The 18339-nt window shown below is 40.2% G+C and overlaps 1 protein-coding gene across 3 annotated transcripts in view; it reads right to left on the bottom strand.

The window, feature by feature from the left end:
- The window catches only part of ATG10 (autophagy related 10), a 250044-nt gene that overhangs the window by 13575 nt on the left and 218130 nt on the right, over nt 1-18339 (bottom strand). For 2 of the 3 annotated variants that reach the window (XM_060009200.1, XM_060009199.1), the window contains exons 6-8: nt 17959-18056; nt 17173-17288; nt 12273-16848 (exon numbers count right to left, since the gene is read on the bottom strand). In XM_060009200.1, coding sequence (XP_059865183.1) covers nt 16811-16848; nt 17173-17288; nt 17959-18056 — 252 coding nt within the window. In that variant the 3' untranslated portion in view covers nt 12273-16810. Of the gene's footprint in view, nt 1-12272; nt 16849-17172; nt 17289-17958; nt 18057-18339 lie in introns of those variants that run through there. The other variant, XR_009518996.1, reaches the window with a different exon arrangement.

Here is an 18339-nt window from a genome sequence, read left to right on the forward strand (position 1 = left end):
CCAGTATCCATACCTGGCATCGGAGACCCTGTGTGTTGTCTTTTCTCTGCCTGCTCAGCAGCACGACCTCTCAACTTGCTCAAACCTGCATTCCCCAGCCAGCTTCAGCTAGTGCCTGGCAGGTCACCTGCTGCTCCTCCCACCTCAGACTTCTCTGATCCCAAATTCACACTTCATACTTGTGCTTATACTTGTACTCTCTGTGCTTATACTTGTCGCAATTGTGTGATGGTCTTTCCACGAGGGTGGAGACAGGCTGTTTTTTGATTGAAATATATTTGACATTACTAAGACGTACATGTTAATTTGGTACTTTTTTCTGTTGTTTAATAGGGGGAAAGCTTTTATTCACACACACAACTTGAATAATACCAGGGGGGTGTACCAAATTACCAGTGAGCAAGTTGGTTTTCGTAGACATGTTCTATCTTTAACAGGCTATCTCCACTGAAAATTTCAACCAAAGATATCAAATATAGACGTACACACATAGTACCATTCTCTAATCAATTCCACAGGATTTGGAGAGATGAGAAATAATCTCTTTCATTAGAGCAGGAGCTAAATACATTGTCAGTTTGCATATGCTTTTCTTTTTAAACATTATTGGAGCATAATTGCTTTACAATGGTGTGTTAGTTTCTGCTTTATAACAAAGTGAATCAGCTCTACATATACATATATCCCCATATCCCCTCCCTCTTGCGTCTCCCTCCCATCCTCCCTATCCCACCCTTCTAGGTGGTCACAAAACACTGAGCTCATCTCCCTGTGCTACACAGCTGCTTCCCACTAGTTGTTTTACATTTAGTAGTGTATATATGTCCATGCCACTTTCACTTTGTCCCAGCTTACCCTTCCCCTTCTTCGTGTCCTCAAGTCCATTCTCTACGTCTGCATGTTATTCCTGTCCTCCCCCTAGGTTCTTCATAACCAATTTTTTTTATTTTTAGATTCCATATATATGTGTTAGCATACGGTATTTGTTTTTCTCTTTCTGACTTGACTTCACTCTATGACACTCTAGGTCCATCCACCTCACTACAAATAACTAAGTTTTGTTTCTTTTTATGGCTGAGTAATATTCTATTGTATATATGTGCCACATCTTCTTTATCCATTCATCTGTTGATGGACAATTAGTTTGCTTCCATGTCCTGGCTATTGTAAATATAGCTGTAATGAACATTGTGGTACATGACTCTGAATTATGGTTTTCTCATGGTATATGCCCAGTAGTGGGATTGCTGGGTTGTACGGTAGTTCTATTTTTAGTTTTTTAAGGAACCTCCATACTGTTCTCCATAGTGGCTGTCTCAACTTACATTCCCACCAACAGTGCAAGAGGGTTCCCTTTTCTCCACACCCTCTCCAGCATTTATTGTTTGTAGATTTTTTGATGATGGCCATTCTGACTGGTGTGAGGTGATACTTCACTGTAGTTTTGATTTGCATTTCTCTAATCATTAGTGGTGTTAAGCATCCTTTCACGTGTTTGTTGGCGATCTGTATATCTTCTTTGGAGAAATGTCTGTTTAGGTCTTCTGCCCATTTTTAGATTGGGTTGTGTGTCTTTTTGATATTGAGCAGCATGAGCTGCTTGTAAATTTGTGAGATTAATCCTTTGTCAGTTGCTTCATTTGTATTTTCTCCCACTCTAAGGGTTGTCTTTTCGTCTTGTTTCTGTTTTCCTTTGATGTGCAAAAGCTTTTAAGTTTCATTAGGTCCCATTTGTTTGTTTTTATTTCTTTTTCTCTAGGAGGTGGGTTAAAAAGGATCTTGCTGTGATTTATGTCATAGAGTGTTCTGCCTATGTTTTCCTCTAAGAGTTTTATAGTGTCTGGCCTTACATTTAGGTCTTTAATCCATTTTGAGTTTATTTTTGTGTATGGTGTTAGGGAGTGTTCTAATTTCATTCTTTTATATGCAGCTGTCCATTTTTCCCAGCACCACTTATGGAAGAGGCTGTCTTTTCTCCATTGTGTATTGTTGCCTCCTTTATCAAAAATAAGGTGACCATATGTGCATGGGTTTATATCTGGGCTTTCTATCCTGTTCCATTGATCTATATTTCTGTTTCTGTGCCAGTACCATACTGTCTTGGATTACTGTAGCTTTGTAATATAGTCTGAAGTCAGGGAGCCTGATTCCTCCAGCTCAGTTTTTCTTTCTCAAGGTTTCTTTGGCTATTCGGGGTCTTTTGTGTTTCCATACAAATTGTGAAACTTTTTGTTCTAGTTCTGTGAAAAATGCCATTGGTAGTTTGATAGGGATTGCACTGAATCTGTAGATTGCTTTGGGTAGTATAGTTATTTTCACAGTGTTGATTCTTCCAATCCAAGAACATGGTATATCTATCTGTATCATCTTTAATTTCTTTTTTCAGTGTCTTATAGTTTTCTGTATACAGGTCTTTTGTCTCCTTAGGTAGATTTATTCCTGGGTATTTTATTCTTTTTGTTGCAGTGGTAAATGGGAGTGTTCCCTTAATTTCTCTTTCAGATTTTTCATCATTAGTGTATAGAAATGCAAGAGATTTCTGTGCATTAATTTTGCATCCTGCTACTTTACCAGATTCATTGATTAGCTCTAGTAGTTTTCTGTTAGCATCTTTAGGATTCTCTATGTATAGTATCATGTCATCTCTATGTATAGTATCATGTCATCTGTACTTCTTTTCCAATTTGGATTCATTTCTTTTTCTTCTCTGATTGCTGTGGCTAAAACTTCCAAAACTATGTTGAATAATAGTGGTGAGAGTGGACAACCTTGTCTTGTTCCTGATCTTAGTGGAAATGGTTTCAGTTTTTCACCATTAAGAACGATGTTGGCTGTGGGTTTGTCATATGGCCTTTATTATGTTGAGAGAAGTTCCCTCTATGCTTACTTTCTGGAGCGTTTTTATCATAAATGGATGTTCAATTTTGTCAGAAGCTTTTTCTGAATCTATTGAGATGATTGTATGGTTTTTCTACTTCAGTTTGTTAATATGGTGTATCACATTGATTGATTCGCGTATATTGAAGAATCTTGCATTCGTGGGATAAACCCCACTTGATCATGGTGTATTATCCTTTTAATGTGCTGTTGGATTCTGTTTGCTCCTATTTTGTTGAGGATTTTTGCATCTCTGTTCATCAGTGATATTGGCCTATAGTTTTCTTTCTTTGTGACATCTTTGTTTGGTTTTGGTATCAGGGTGATGGTGGCCTCATAGAATAAGTTGGGTAGTGTTCCTCTCTCTGCTATATTTTGGAAGAGTGTGAGAAGGATAGGTGTTAGCTCTTCTCCAAATGTTTGATAGAATTTGCCTGTGAAGCCAACTGGTCCTGGGCTTTTGTTTATTGGAAGATTTTTAATCACGGTCTCAATTTCAGTGCTTGTGATTGGTCTGTTTATATTTTCTATTTTTTCCTGGTTCAGTGTCGGAAGGTTATGGTTTTCTAAGAATTTGTCCATTTTTTCCAGGTTGTCCATTTTATTGGCATAGAGTTGCTTGTAGTAATACCTCATGATCCTTTGTATTTCTGCAGTGTTAGTAATTTGGTACATTTGTATGTAGTAACTGGACTGGCAGTTCTTGGTTTCCGTCCCAATGCTTCCTAGTGCCTCTAATTGCACAGTTACTGGTTAAGCCATTCCCAAATGCTGACCAGATGCTTCCAGATGGGTGTAATTGAGCCAAATGGGGAGCCCCTGGGCCTCACCTGCCTGTAGCAGAAGAGGCTGCTGAGGGTCACAGTTTAACCCCCGGGCTCAGGTGCTGGGAGGGCACCCCTTGCGGGAGGGTGGGGCCCTGGCAGTAGGGGGGTGGCGCGCAGAAGGGGTGGGCGCGCAGAAGGGAGGAGGGGTCGGATTATAAGGCCGGGTGGAACAGACAGCCACCTACTCCCGCGTCTCGCTCCTGCAGCGCTGAGACCTCAGCCAAACCTATAAAGATGAACAAGCCTGGGAGTTAAGACACCCTGCTACAATGGTTCGCACTTGTCTCCTGGGTACACCCAGGATGCCTCTGTCCTGTGACGACTGACCCATAAATCCACCACAGGTGCCTCAGACCCAAATGTTTGACCCTGATGTGAGTTGCCTCTGCCTCCTGTGTATTCCCTCCATCCCACCTCCTACTCCCCCACGACCTGTGAATAAAGCCCCTTCATTCTTGGATCCTTCTCGAAGTTCTAGAGAGGGAAATGAGGCACTAACCTTGGGTGCAAAATTTAAGCAAAATCCCAGCAGCTCTTTTTGGTAGAAATAGAAAAGCTAATTCTAAAATTTGTATGGAAAGGCAAAAGAACTGGAATAGCTAAAACAATATCAAAAACGAAGAATAAAGGTGGAGGAATCACAAACTGGTTTTAAGACAATTTGTAGCTATAGTAATCAAGAGGGTGTGGTGTCGGAGGAGGGACAGACACATCAATAAACTAGGAGACTGGAAATAGACTTACACAGGTATGACCAACAGCTATGTGACAGATACAAAAGTAATTGAGGGGCGGACAGATACTTTTTTCAATAGATAGTGGGGACTTTTATTAGCAGAAAAATGGACTTCAACCTAAACTTCACACCTTTTACAAAAATTAACTCAAAATGGATCATATATCAATATAAAAAGTAAAGCTGTAAAAATTATAGACAAAAACATCTTCATGACTTAGGGTTAGGTGAAGAGTTCTAAGAGATTACACCAAAAGCACGTTCCACAAAAAGAAAAAAAGGATAAAGTGGTCTTCATCAAAATTAAAATCTTTTGTTCTGTGAAATATCTTGTCAAGAGGATGAAAAGAAACTACAGACTGGGAGACAATATTTGCAAGTCACATATCCAATAAAAGACTTGTATCCAAAATATACGAAGAACTCCCTAATCTCAAAAGTAAGAAAACGATCCTATTACAAAATGGACGAATGAACAAATATTTCACTGAAGAGATGACAAGCACATGAAAAGATGATTAACATCAGCCGTTAGGAAAATGCAAATGAAAATCATAAGGAGATATCACTATACACCTAGCAAATGACTAAAATTAAAAATACTGACAATACCAAGCACTGGAAAGACTGTGGAGCAACTGGATTGTTGGTGGGACTCTGAAATGGTAGTCACTCTAGAAAAGTTTGGCAGTTTCTTACAAAGTTAACATATGCTTAGGATCCAGCAGTTGCACTCCTGGGTAGTTATCACACAGAAATGAAATGTCTGCCCACACAAAATCCTGTACACAGATGTTCATGGCAACTGTATTTGTGATAGTCAAGAACTAGAAGCAACCTAAATGTCCTTCAGTGGGCAAATAAACTGGTTGCATCCATAAATGAAATGCTACTCAGTCGTAAAAGACACTTGCTGCGTGCAACAATTTCTATGGATCTTAGTGGTATGCCAAGTACAAAAAGGCAATCTCAAAAGGTTACATATGTCTTGTATCATTTCATGTATATGAACTTCTTGAAATGACAAATTATAGCAATGGAGAAGAGATGGGTAGCTGCCAAGGATGAATGATGGGGATAGAGACAAACTATAAAAGACTGGCAGGAGGGAGTGTCTTTGTGGTGATGGAACAGTCCTGTGTCCTGATTGTGGTGGTATTTACACAAATCAATACTTGTGATGGAATTTCATAGTCCCCACAAAGTGCATATAAAAATTGATGAAATAAAGCAAGTTCTGTAGTTTAGTTAATACTGTTGTAATGTCAATTTACTGGTTTTGAAAATATACTCTGGTTATCAAGTATGTTATTAAGGGAAGTTGGGTGAAGTATACAAACTATACTGTTTTTGCAACTTCTTGTGAGTCTTAGTTACAAATTAAAAGGTTTAAAAATTGTGGATGAGTAAATATTTAAATTCTGTGACCTCTTACATTTGCCTAGCAAACCTCAAACAAATCAGAAATTGTTAGTGCAGAAAGAATCTGGAGATCACTTAGTCCTGTGGTTCCCAAATCCAGAACGTCAGAGTCCCTAAGGTATTTGTTAGATTATACAAATACTCCTGATCTTCTGGAAAACAATCTTTACAGTATTTCTGGAAAAAATCTGTCTTATCGACAAACTATCAGGCAGTCTTTATGAAGCTATCCCCTTGCTTTCCGCACTTATGGGGATACTACTGCTCTATTCCAGCCACCTCATTTTATAAGTCAGAAGCCAAAAATAGCTCAAGTATTTTTGAAATAATTTGCCCAAGTAATTGGCATAGCTGAAACTAGAAAAATAATCTGTCCTCTAAACTAAACTGTTCCTGTAGGAGATGCACCTCATAGCAAAATAATAAACACTACCTTACAGGTGGCTCCTTAGTGAATTATGGCATACATAATGCTGGGTATTTAATAAGAGTTTTTGTTGTAAACTGTATTATGGAAATACACAATACCTCAACTATATGGGGTTTTTTTCCTTTTATTTTTTGATAGAGCTGAGAGACAGTTCTAATTTGACAGCTATGCAAATTTGAATGTATATCTTTGTGTAGATGAATTCATTCCAGGTAAATGTCTGGATTTTGTTATAATAGTCATCTGTGGGTAACATTCCTGGAGCCTGTTTCACGTTTGTCAAAGTAGCTAACATGTCTATTGATTTTACACAAAGTTGAGAAAAGAGACTAAGGTCATAAATTACCATATTACTATAAAATTTTCACTAACAGCTGCTTGTATAATCTTTATTCTGACCTATAAAGTCTAAAATAAAATGGATCAGTCAAGTATTAACTCACATTTCTTATGATACTGTACTTGGGGGACTGCCTTGGCAGGATGTACTAAGCATTCTTAGTTTCTAGCACAATTTCTATCCGTATTATTTGGTAAAATGATGTTATATTTACTAGTATGTGAGGAAAAGAAGTGGACATTTTAAAGCTTATTGTCATGGTATTGTCACCACAGGAGTTTTAGAGCAAAGTATTAAAACATTTAACAACTGAATATTTTAGAGTGATCATTTGAGGGGACCCAGGAGTGACAGATAACCAACATTTCCAAATATGCACACAAACAGTTGCCACCTCATTCAGACTGTCACTTAAGCCTTCAGTATGTGGTGTCTATCTTCAAAATGAGGGAGCCACTCACATACAGCCCTTAGAACTTGAGCCAGGCTTGATGAACATCATGGACCTCCCTTGCTTCCCAGAGGATCTGAAGCTTTCAAACAGCAATTCTGACGATAAGGAGAGCTTTTCCTGTAGGAGGGAGAGGAGGAAATTGTGGCCCCCGATCACCCCTTCAGACCTTGCAGTCTGAGAAGTGTCAGCTTCCTCTGCAGGTCCTTACCAGTGATCTGCTTATTTGTGGTAATAAATTACTGACATGAATAGTCTAACGTACTCACAGTGTAGGAGTTTTTGTTTAAGTCTAGCTTTCTAAACCTCTTTGACTGTAGTTAAGTAGAAGTCGAACAGTGGGTCATGTTACTTGGCTGGGTTACAAGTGTAGGACATGCTGAGCATACCCAAATTTTCAAATAAGATGAGGTTAGATGCTGATAAATATATTATAATGCTTTCTTACCTCTTTAACAACCAGTGAACGTTTAAACCTGTACAATAGGGGGCAGAGTGAGCCACATTTTAAATAATTCTTTTTTATGTCAATCACAGCTGAGAACAGTTGAGGGAAATGTTACTTCTTGAAACACGTTTTGTCCATTAACACCTGCTTTGGAAACAATGACATGAAATAGATTGTCTTGTCATATCTTTCTCCCCCAACAGCTTGGTGCATTTGTTTATCCAGTTTATAAGAAGATATGTTTTCTCTATATAGCTTGACAGCTTCAGGTATTCTCTTTTTGTGTGTGTTTGCAGGTAAGTTGGACCACACTGCCCCTGCTTAGGTTCCTGATAGATTCCAGGTATTTCCTTAGAATTTTAATTCCAGTATATACAATAGTTGACTTTGTTTATTCTATATTTTACACATTTTCTTATGTTTATAATTAGGTAGTTTTTTTCCCCCTGTCACCATACCCCTTTTCCTCCTGCCCATGACATAACATAGATGTGTGTGTGTATGTATGGGTGTGTGTGTGTATGTGTGTGTGTGTAATAGAAGAAAGCCATTTTGAACGATTTGATTAAGAGTCTTGATCTAGGATTATATTTTAGAGGGTCTAGGAATCTCCTGAAACTGTATGTAGAATTTTCTGATATAAATATGTACCTGTGCGTGTATGCATACACACACATACCCAACACATACATTTTTCTGGAAAAGGGATCTATATATTTTTCAGATTTTTGAATGGTTCCTTCCCAAGAAACCAGCTACTGTTTAAATTTGTACATCAGTGAGCAGATTATTACATAATTTTCCAATTTAATCACAGCTGAGAACAGTCGTGAGAAGTTGCCTGTGATTTGACATCATTTATGAAATGTCCCCAGAGTGGTAAGGATCTGCGGATGCATGATCCAGGCTGCAGAACCTGCAACCTGCACATTTCACATACTGCTTTGACGGCACCAGCTAATCTACTTATGGAGCAGTGGGCCATTTTAGAGAAAAGTTCCACAATGTCACTGGTAAATACAGAATCAGAAAGAGGGTGTATAAAGCCCCAACCTCAGGAATAAATGCAGAGGGCAAAAACCCAAAGATGTTTTAACACCTAAGACTGAAGTAAAACTTGACAGAATAGATCAAATAAAAAATGTGCAGTGTGTGCCTGTAAAAACAAATGACACAACGTTTGTGTTTGCTTTAAAATATTTAAGCAACTATAAAGTTTTAAAAAAGGGTTAAATGAAGCAAATATGGCAAAAATCTTGGTAACTGCTGATTCTGATTTATAGGTATGTTAAAGTTCATTGTACTATTTACTTTTCGGTATGTATGAAATTTCCCATAATAATTTTTTAAAATTACATACATGTCCTAATTGCTTAACTGCCATACTCTCTCTGGTCATAGTAGAACCAGTACAGTCAGCTCTGATAGGGGCAAAATGAAGATATGGAACAATCAAGTGGACAATAAAGAAGCTGGAAACTAACCCTAGGAGCACTGAGACATATGTAACACATCAAGAAGAAACAAAGCTGAGAATCCATGCAAATTTTAGCAAGACTAGATGAGAAAAATGATCAGTTCAATAATAAAAGCACAATAAACTAAAATCATTTTCATTGATTTTAGGAAATGGTAAAACACAGACTGCTTTGGGGAATGTAAATTGGTGTAGCCTTACTGGTAGAACAGTTTAGTGACATGAATCAAAAATCTTAAAACGTTCCATATCCTTTGATCCCTTCATTCCCTTAGTAACAGTGTAACCCAGAGAAACATAATGTGAGCAACTATTTCTGCACACATATCTTACATTTGAAAGCTCTGGGGGGAGGGGGACCCTACTGAACACTATATCCCTAGCACAGGTCCTCCTAACCATGCAGGAAATAAGTGCTAGTTGAATGCATGTTAAATAAACAGTGAAGAATTAGAAACAACCCCAAAAGCCCTAAAACTATTTGGTACATTTTGATTTAAAAGAAATACTAGTCATTTTAAGTTGTTTTTCTTCAAAGAATGTTAAATGATGGGAAAATGCTGCACATAAAATGTTAAGTGGGAAAAATCAGGGTGTAAAACCATATACAGAATGATCCTAATTAAATATGTTTAACCACAACAAGAAAATATATCGAAATTTTAACTGTAATTTTAACTGTAATCCCTGGGTTATAAACACAAGTAAGTTTTAAATTTTCTCCTTCAAATTTTTCTGCGACTTCCAAATTATCTATAAGGACGAAAATCTTTTTTTTTAGTGAATTTTTAGTTTTGCGGTCTCTGGATACATGTGTATACTGCATTAAAAAAGAGCCCAAGTCTTCTTTGATCACTTCCAGTCCAAGTTCCCACTCTCCACCTCTGAGGTAACCTCTCTTACAAGTTTTGTGTGTCCTTCTGACCACTTTAATGTTTTTAGATACATATACTTATATATACTACAGAAAATGTGTGGTATTAGTGTATTTTTTATATAGTATTAAGTGGCATGCATAGTTAGCATCTAGTTTTTGTTTTCTGTTTTAACTCAGCATTTTATGAGAATTGCCTGTTTTTCTTTCTTTTAATTTATTTATTTCATTTTATTTATTTTTGGCTGCGTTGGGTCTTTGCTGCTGTGCGCGACACACACACACACACGTTGTTGCTGTTGTGGTGAGCGGGGGCTACTCTTCGTTGCAGTGCGCGGGTCTCTTATTGCGGTGGCATCTCTTGTTGCGGAGCATGGGCTCTAGGTGTGCGGGCTCAGTAGTTGTGGCTTGCGGGCCCTAGAGCGCAGGCTCAGTAGTTCTGGCGCACGGGCTTAGCTGCTCCGCGGCATGTAGGATCCTCCCAGACCAGGGCTCGAACCTGTGTCCCCTGCATTGGCAGGTGGATTCTTAATCACTGCACCACCAGGGAGGCCCCGAGAATTGCCTGTTTTGATACATGGAGATGAATTCACTCCCCTTAACTACTATATGCTACTATATTTAACCATCTCCCTCTCACTACGCAGGAAAGGGCTTGGGTATTCTCTCTCTGAACCTACTGAAGGAGGGGGCTATGGAAACCTTCTCCCACTCTGCTGCTGGTGGCAGGGGAAATGAATCTTCTCAAAGGATAGAGGAGTGGGTGTCAGTTCCCCGGAGCAAAACAGGTCCAGTTCTTAGCGTCTGCAGAAAGGAAACCATGGGAGGCTTCCCCTGGGCTCAGTGATCACCCACATACACAAACATTCCACAGAGATCTATTGAGTACTACCAAGTGCCAGGCACCATACTAAACCCTGAAGATCTGGCATGCACGTGTAAATACCAATGCACCAACGGCTGCAGATATACTGAACTATGACTTCCTGTTAGCCTGTCAGGGCATGCTTTGTTAAATTTCTGCTTCGCTGTTATTACTAACAGTGATCTCTGGGTATTTGAAAAGCTTTAAAGTAACCCAAGAAATCACCACCTAGCCATAGGTTTTATTTATTCTCATGTAAAGTTTATATGAATGTAGGAATACATGTGAGTTTCCAGTTTGTTTTTAATAATTTACAAAATGGGACTTGGTGATCTCTAAAAAATCACTTTTCAGCTCTAAGTCTGTACAAGATATTTGCAATAGGACTCTTTTACCACTAGGTGTCGCTATTGACAACACAAAAGTTAGACAAAAGCAAGGGGTTTACATTACAGAACTGCTTTAAAGAACACTAAGAAATTTAAGAATAAAAATGTGAAAGCACTTTTACAGACAAGCCCTATAAAAACGCAGAAGGGGCGCGTCCAGAACCTATGTGCATATCAAAGTAGCCCAGTTCCATGGGCATGCTAATAGTTAAGTACTCCCTATACCTTCCAGAACAACCTTTAGCAACTTACTGGTCAGCAGCATAAGAAGGGAATCAAAGGTCTTAGAATTGGAAGGGAGTTTATTTGCCTATTAGTTTTCAAATCTCTGCTCCCTGGAGTTAGAGATACGTTTACATCACAACCTAGTGCACACACACACACACACACACACCATAGACACAGATTTTCTATGTCTGTGTTTCTACTTCTAGTTGAAATCAAAGTTTCACAAAACAATGATACCCTCACTATGTGCAATGCACTTTTTTCTATGTACTTGTGAACTAACAGAAAACATATATTGGTCTTTGCCCCAGTTCCTAGCACAGAGCTCCTAAATGCCTTGGAATTTCCCGGGTGATAGGAGTGGCTTTTGTTCTAATGGGTTGACTCTTGGTGGGCTCCTGAATAGCTTCAGGATGGGAGCTGGTCGCCAGGAAGACCAAGCCCTGATTAAAAGCTTGGAACTTTCAGCCCCATCCCCCATCATCCGGGAAGGGGAGAAGGGTTAGCAGTGGAGTTAATGATTGATCATGCCTATGTGATGCAGCCTCCATAAAAATTCCAAAAGTACATGGTTCAGAGAGCCTCCAGGGTGGTGAACTCGTCTACATGCCAAGAGGGTGGTGCTCCCCAACCACAGGGGGACAGAAGTTCCTGCACTTGTGACCCTTCTGGACCTCACCTGTGCAGCTCCTCCTCTGTATCCTTTATCATATCCTTTGTTATATAACAAACTGATAAGCATAAGTAAGTGTTTCCCTGAGTACTGTGAGTCATTCTAGCAAATTACTGGACCCAAGAAGGGGGGTCATTGGAACCCAGATTTATAGCTGGTCAGTTAGAAATACAGGTGACAATCTGGGACTTGCAACTGGTATCTTAAGTGGGGCAGTCTTATGGGACTGAACACTTAACCTGGAGGATCTGATGCTAACTTCAGGTAGATGGTGTGAGAACTGAACTAAATTGTAGAACACTTAGCTGGTGTTGCAGACTTGTCTGATGTGTGGAAAACCCATAACATCTAGTGTCAGATGTGCTGTATGATAGTATTATGACAGTAAAGGAAACCCAGGGAATGCTTTTCCTAGACATATTCTATTTCATAAAAAAAAATACTGGTCATAATCCAATAAATTGATTTTACTTGATCTAATACCCTTCCTTCCATTTAATACGTTAGGAAACAGAGATTCAGAGAGGTGCAGTGACTTGCCCCAAATAACACAGTAAACCAGGACTCAGACTTTTCAGGACACTGGCAGGTTTTGCTTTGAAAGGTGCTAGGCAAAATTCAAAAACTGTCCTTGACATACTCCCAGCCCTTTCTGCACTCCTGTTTCTTCTAAAGTTTGTGGGCCAGTGCCTGCTGGTGAAAAAACCAACAAAGTGTATGTGTGATTAGTCCTTTTAAAAATACGAGTCCTTTCTGAAATACAAATATGATCACCTTAACTGTTCTACTTGAATTCCCTCAGCAGCTCTTTGTGGTTTTCAGGCCAAATACAAACCATCAGTGTGGCAATAAAGGCTCCTCCAGACCTGGCCCCAGTCCTGCTAGCCAGCCTCACTCTTTACCACTTCCCCACATGCAACTTCAAGGTCTTTCCTTCCTCCGTTCTTGGCCTGGCTAAATCCTAAGTTTTTCACAACTCTACTCACATTCCTCTTCTGTGACTCTTCCCTGGTGCTTGCTTTCCACACCTCCGCTACAACACACATCGTGCCATCAATCTTCTTCTTGTCTGTCTTCTCCACTGGACTGGGGCATTCGTATGAGCCGGGTCAGGGCTCTCGGTCTGCTGCCCCTGCCACCCAGCCTAGGGCTCAGCACACAAGACAAACTCAGTAAGTATCTGCCGAAGTGGATCTTTGCATATTCTTACTCTCAGATTTTAATCCCCCCAAAACTCCAACTCACTGGAATATCAGCTCTCTGAATTATGTAAGAACTAGTTTTTCTTTGTTTTTTTTTTAACATCTTTATTGGAGTATAATTGCTTTACAGTGGTGTGTTAGTTTCTGCTGTATAACAAAGTGAATCAGCTATACATATACATATATCCCCATATCTCCTCCCCCTTGCGTCTCCCTCCCACCGTCCCTATCCCACCCCTCTAGGTGGTCACAAAGCAACTTGCTGATCTCCCTGTGCTATGCGGCTGCTTCCCACTAGCTATTTTACATTTGGTAGTGTATATATGTCCATGCCACTCTCTCACTTCGTCCCAGCTTACCCTTCCCCCTCCCCATGTCCTCAAGTCCATTCTCTACGTCTGCGTCTTTATTCCTGTCCTGCCCCTAGGTTCTTCAGAACTTTTTTTTTTTAGATTCCATATATATGTGAAGAACTAGTTTTGATAATGCAGATCTCCGTTTCCTAATATCTTGAGAGTATTAAGAAAAACTATACCTATCTTGGGAGAAATGGATGCAAAAACCCACTTCTGACTTTTTTTTCCTCCTTATCTTATACATATTGGGTGGGGGGTGGTAGTTTCATTTTTTTAACCTCCAGATTGTAGGCTAGTACCTGATGATCAGCACACCCTCTGACTCTTCCATGGTTACTCAAAGAACTAGCCCACCCACTCGGGTCCCCAGACTGAAAGCTTTCCCTGGATCACTTACGAGGGGCAGACAGCAACCCTTCTTGAATGCCACCTTACAACATACCCAAAAAAGTGGCTCAAGAAGTTACTTATTATCCATCAAATCAGAGTGAAAAGGAGATAGTTAAATGCTTCTATGAATAAGTACAGGGATAACAAAGGGAGAGGTCCAACACGGGGGGCTGTGGTGGTCAGAGATGGCTTTGTAAAGAGTGGATCACATATAGCGGGTTGAGAATTGGGCAGAGAGATGGGGAGGGAAACACTTCCAGGTGAGAACCAGCATGAGGGACAGTCAGGCTGTGGGCAGAGAAGGCGCCCGACCAGGAGCCCATTCGCCTGGGGAGAAGTCAGGCCCAAACTGAGGTGGGAAGGAGCAGGCATGTGCCTCGACGGCAGCAGGGCAGATTACCCTCTCCCGCTGACTCCGTGCGGCACTGTGTTAGCTATGCAGCGCATTCAGACTCACTCACCATTTCGATCTCTGTGCCCTTGTTAGGTGAGTGGGATTGATATTAATGGACTTTTTAAAACAGAAGTGGTAACAGACTAAAGGAGATTAAGAAAATTAGCTCAAGCCACGCAGCTAGTAGCAAACCAACCTCACAGTCCAGCTCCCTAGACTTCTCCCAATTTCACAGACCCAAGAGTCAGGTGGGCCTCACAAGTCACATGGCTGAGCTTCCTCATGGTGCAGATGAAGACTCTGAGGACCAAAGAGGTGAAATGGTTTTTCCAAGACCACACAAAAGTAGAGTTTAGGAGACTGACTTGTAGCAGCTTTAACCAGTCTTGTTCCTCACTGAAGGGGCTTTGCATTGTATTGGCTGGAGAGGAAACCCCGAAGAAGAAAAATCCTCATGTTGCAGAGAAAGAACTGTTACTTTGACAAAACAAAATATTTTCTAATTTTATGACAGTTGGGATAACAGTCTGTTATTTAACTGTATTTTTAAAAAAGGGAAATTTTTATCAACCAAAAATTAAAAGTTTAAGTGAAAAAAATTCTGAAAAAAATAGAGCTGCTTGAGGAGAAGCATCTGTCTGGGGAGGGTGGTCTCTACAACCTACAGGAGCTCTTCAGAACTTTGTTCTGCCACTGGTGAGTTTTTAGGTCTTCATCAATCAGGGAATTAAAAAAAATTAACTTAAAAAAAAGAAACTAGGGCTTCCCTGGTGGTGCAGTTGTTGAGAATCCACCTGCCAATGCAAGGGACATGGGTTCAAGCTCTGTCTGGGAAGATCCCACATGCCGCAGAGCAACTAAGCCCATGCACCACAACTACTGAGCCTGCAAGCCACAACTACTGAGCCTATGTGCTGCAACTACTGAAGCCCGCCTGCCTAGAGCCTGTGCTCCGCAACAAGAGAAGCCACTGCAATGAGAAGCCCGCACACCGCAAAGAAGAGTAGCCCCCACTCGTGGCAACTAGAGAAAGTCCACGCACAGCAACGAAGACCCAACACAGCCAAAAATAAATAAATAAAATAAATAAATTTATAAAAAAAAGAAAAGGCACTACACACTGCCCCCAAACTGACAGACTACTATCATCTCAGAATCTGTTCAAAAAGGATAACTAGTACTTCCAGACAAGTACATCATCCAGATGACACATTATTACAATTTTTTTTTTACCCTAGAAATGACATGGCTTGAGAAATGACTTGCTGAGAAATCTGTGTTTACATTAGGGAGAGTCGGGGGTGGGAGGTGGAAATCCCTTGCAGAAGCTGAAAAGATGTTAACTGGTAAATACCAAAATGCCCAACAAGCATGTAAGCAGGCTCTCATCCCAGCAAGAATATGTGCAGCTCAGCGTTTTAAAATTTGCTTTTAGCTTTTCCAGCAGTTTGATTAACCCTTTCTCTACTTCTGTTCCCTTCGTGAGAGTACAGCCCTTAACCTAGAGACTCACAGGGCTGTCGCTGTCCTCTGCTATTCGCCAGCAGATAATCCCCTCATCCTAACTGCTTCTCCAAAGTAGGCCGCCTCTCCAAATGCCTCCTAGACTTCTTTGCTATACAGATTCTCGGGGCAAGGTCCGGGCAATGTTAGGAAGTAAGTCCATCTTGCAGGAGCTATGCACAGAATTGGAAAAGACCTACTGGGAGACCAAAGCAACACAAATAAATGCCACTTGAAAGGTACATCCAGACCAGAACTTCTTCAGGAGCATGTGCATCAGAATCACCCCAGAGGGGCTGTTCCAGCAGGTGGCCCCAGCGTCTGTAATTGTAAAAGATCCTCAAGTGACTCTAAAGTGCATCCCCCACTGACAGACACTAATCTAGATGCTTTAAAGAGTCAGTTACGTTTTTCTCTTAGTTTAAGACCCTAGCAAGTTAAAATGAAAAACAAAACAGGCAACCCCAAACCGAAAATTCTATGGTTCATCTTAATATCTTACTGACTATTAAACTTATTGACAGCCTAGGTGAATGACAATCAAATATAAGAAAGGTGACCATTTAATGAATATTTGCATAATACTTTACCGTATTTTCTCATACACTAAGGCTCTCATGTGCTTCACACAGCAACCCTGTGAGGTAGCTTGTTATTCTCAAATTAAAGGTGAAGAGAATGAGTCTCAGAGACATGAGGGAACGACCTGGAAGTGCCCTGATGATGTCAATATTTCTATTACGAAGTTAGATTCCTTTTTTGCTATTTATAGTGATTTGTGTCTTTGCAGTGTGTCTTCTAAACATAGAGTACATCAGTTGCTGCAGACATTTGCTTCCAAGGGGAAAAAAATCCACGTCAAAATCTCGGTGATCTGAATCTCACACCATATTGGTCCCATTAAAACCAGGGACGGCCACGTAAACTCTCAGGGTTCTTCTAAGCTCTTTGGCTCAATAGAAGAATCTGAAGAACAAGAACAAAACAAAAGCCAAGAAAATAAAAGAAGGTTAACTGAGCAGTAAAGACTTGTTTCAAGAATATCAATTCTAAAATAAAACCACTCAGCTCTGTGGTTGGGTGAGTGTTATTATAGCAAAGCCAAAAGCTTCCTAAATGAGTGGGTGCTGATTGGTTGGAAAACTAAACAAACAAGTCAGTGCCCAGTCTGTTAAAGATGAAAGCAGACTTAATACACGGTGGTGCCAGCAGGGACGACATATCCAAGTGCAGAAGAGACACCAGGATCTTTGCAACAGTGAAACATGCAGCACAGGCTTCTCTTTTTACCTTGTCTGTCGACGTTTCCTTCATCCTGAAAGGCTGCTCTGGCGTAACTCAGAGGCAGATTCAGCCCGACAGCTGGCCCTACCATGCTCAGCCATGACGTGATGTAGTTGACATTCCTGGGAAACAAGTGAAACACAGAAAACTGTTTCCATTGTAGTTGTTTGCGTGGTAGAAAATCAGTTACCAACAATCATAGAAATGAGGCTTTCTTCAAAGACGTGCGCTCAGCACCTGGAATCTCAGCATTTCCAAATGCCAGCCCATTGCTTAACAGGGACTCGAGGGCCAAAGAGGCTGAGGATCCATCCCTCACTAAAGCAGTTAAAGGGAAGGTCAAGGCACTGGGGCTCCTGACTTCCCTCGATGATTCCAAGTTGATGCAATTGACAACATTAGCTAAGGTAGCAGAGTGCAGTTAAGTGCATGGCTTGGAGGCAAAAGTGCCTGGGTTCAAATGCCAGTTCTACTGCTTAACTAGGTGTGTGACCTTAGCGGAGTCATTTAGCCCCTCTGTGCTTTAGCCTCCTCCTCTGCAAACTGGGCAAAATAATGGTCCTTAGCTCGGAGGGGTGTTACAGGAATCCAGTGCTTTACTATATCCGAAATACTTAGAACAGTGCCTAGCACACAGTAAAAAAAAAAAAAAAAAAAAAAATCAATAAATGTTAGCCATTACTATTATTACAAAGAATATTTCTTTTTTAGCTTAGCTTTTAGAATCACATAAAAAGATTTACACTTTTAAAATAAGAGTGAAAGCCAATGTAGCTTGATGGTGTTTCTTACCTATTGATTTTCTGAGAATTCTTTAACACAGGAGTCATGAATTCATTCGTCTTGCAGGGATGAAGTACAAAAAAGGGTTGTCCAAGTATCGGATGCTCCTGTAAGAATCAGAGTTGGCCCAGGATTGCCAGCTTAAGTTACCTTGAAAAAGTTAAAATCCATAATCTGGTTTACTCCTTTAAGATAAAGGTTTGTTTTAAATTTCAAGTTATAAAATTAAGATACAGATTGATTTCTATTTTGAAATATAATTCATGACCCAAACATGAGAAAAAGTTGGTGAGAAGAAACTATCGATAAAGGACAGACACTCAATACAAGCTGCAAATACATTTATCAGGTCCCTCTAACTGTTCTTTAGCTAGTGTTTCCTTTGGCCTA

This window comes from Delphinus delphis, chromosome 3 (assembly GCF_949987515.2).
Source record: "Delphinus delphis chromosome 3, mDelDel1.2, whole genome shotgun sequence".
Taxonomy (NCBI): domain Eukaryota; kingdom Metazoa; phylum Chordata; class Mammalia; order Artiodactyla; family Delphinidae; genus Delphinus; species Delphinus delphis.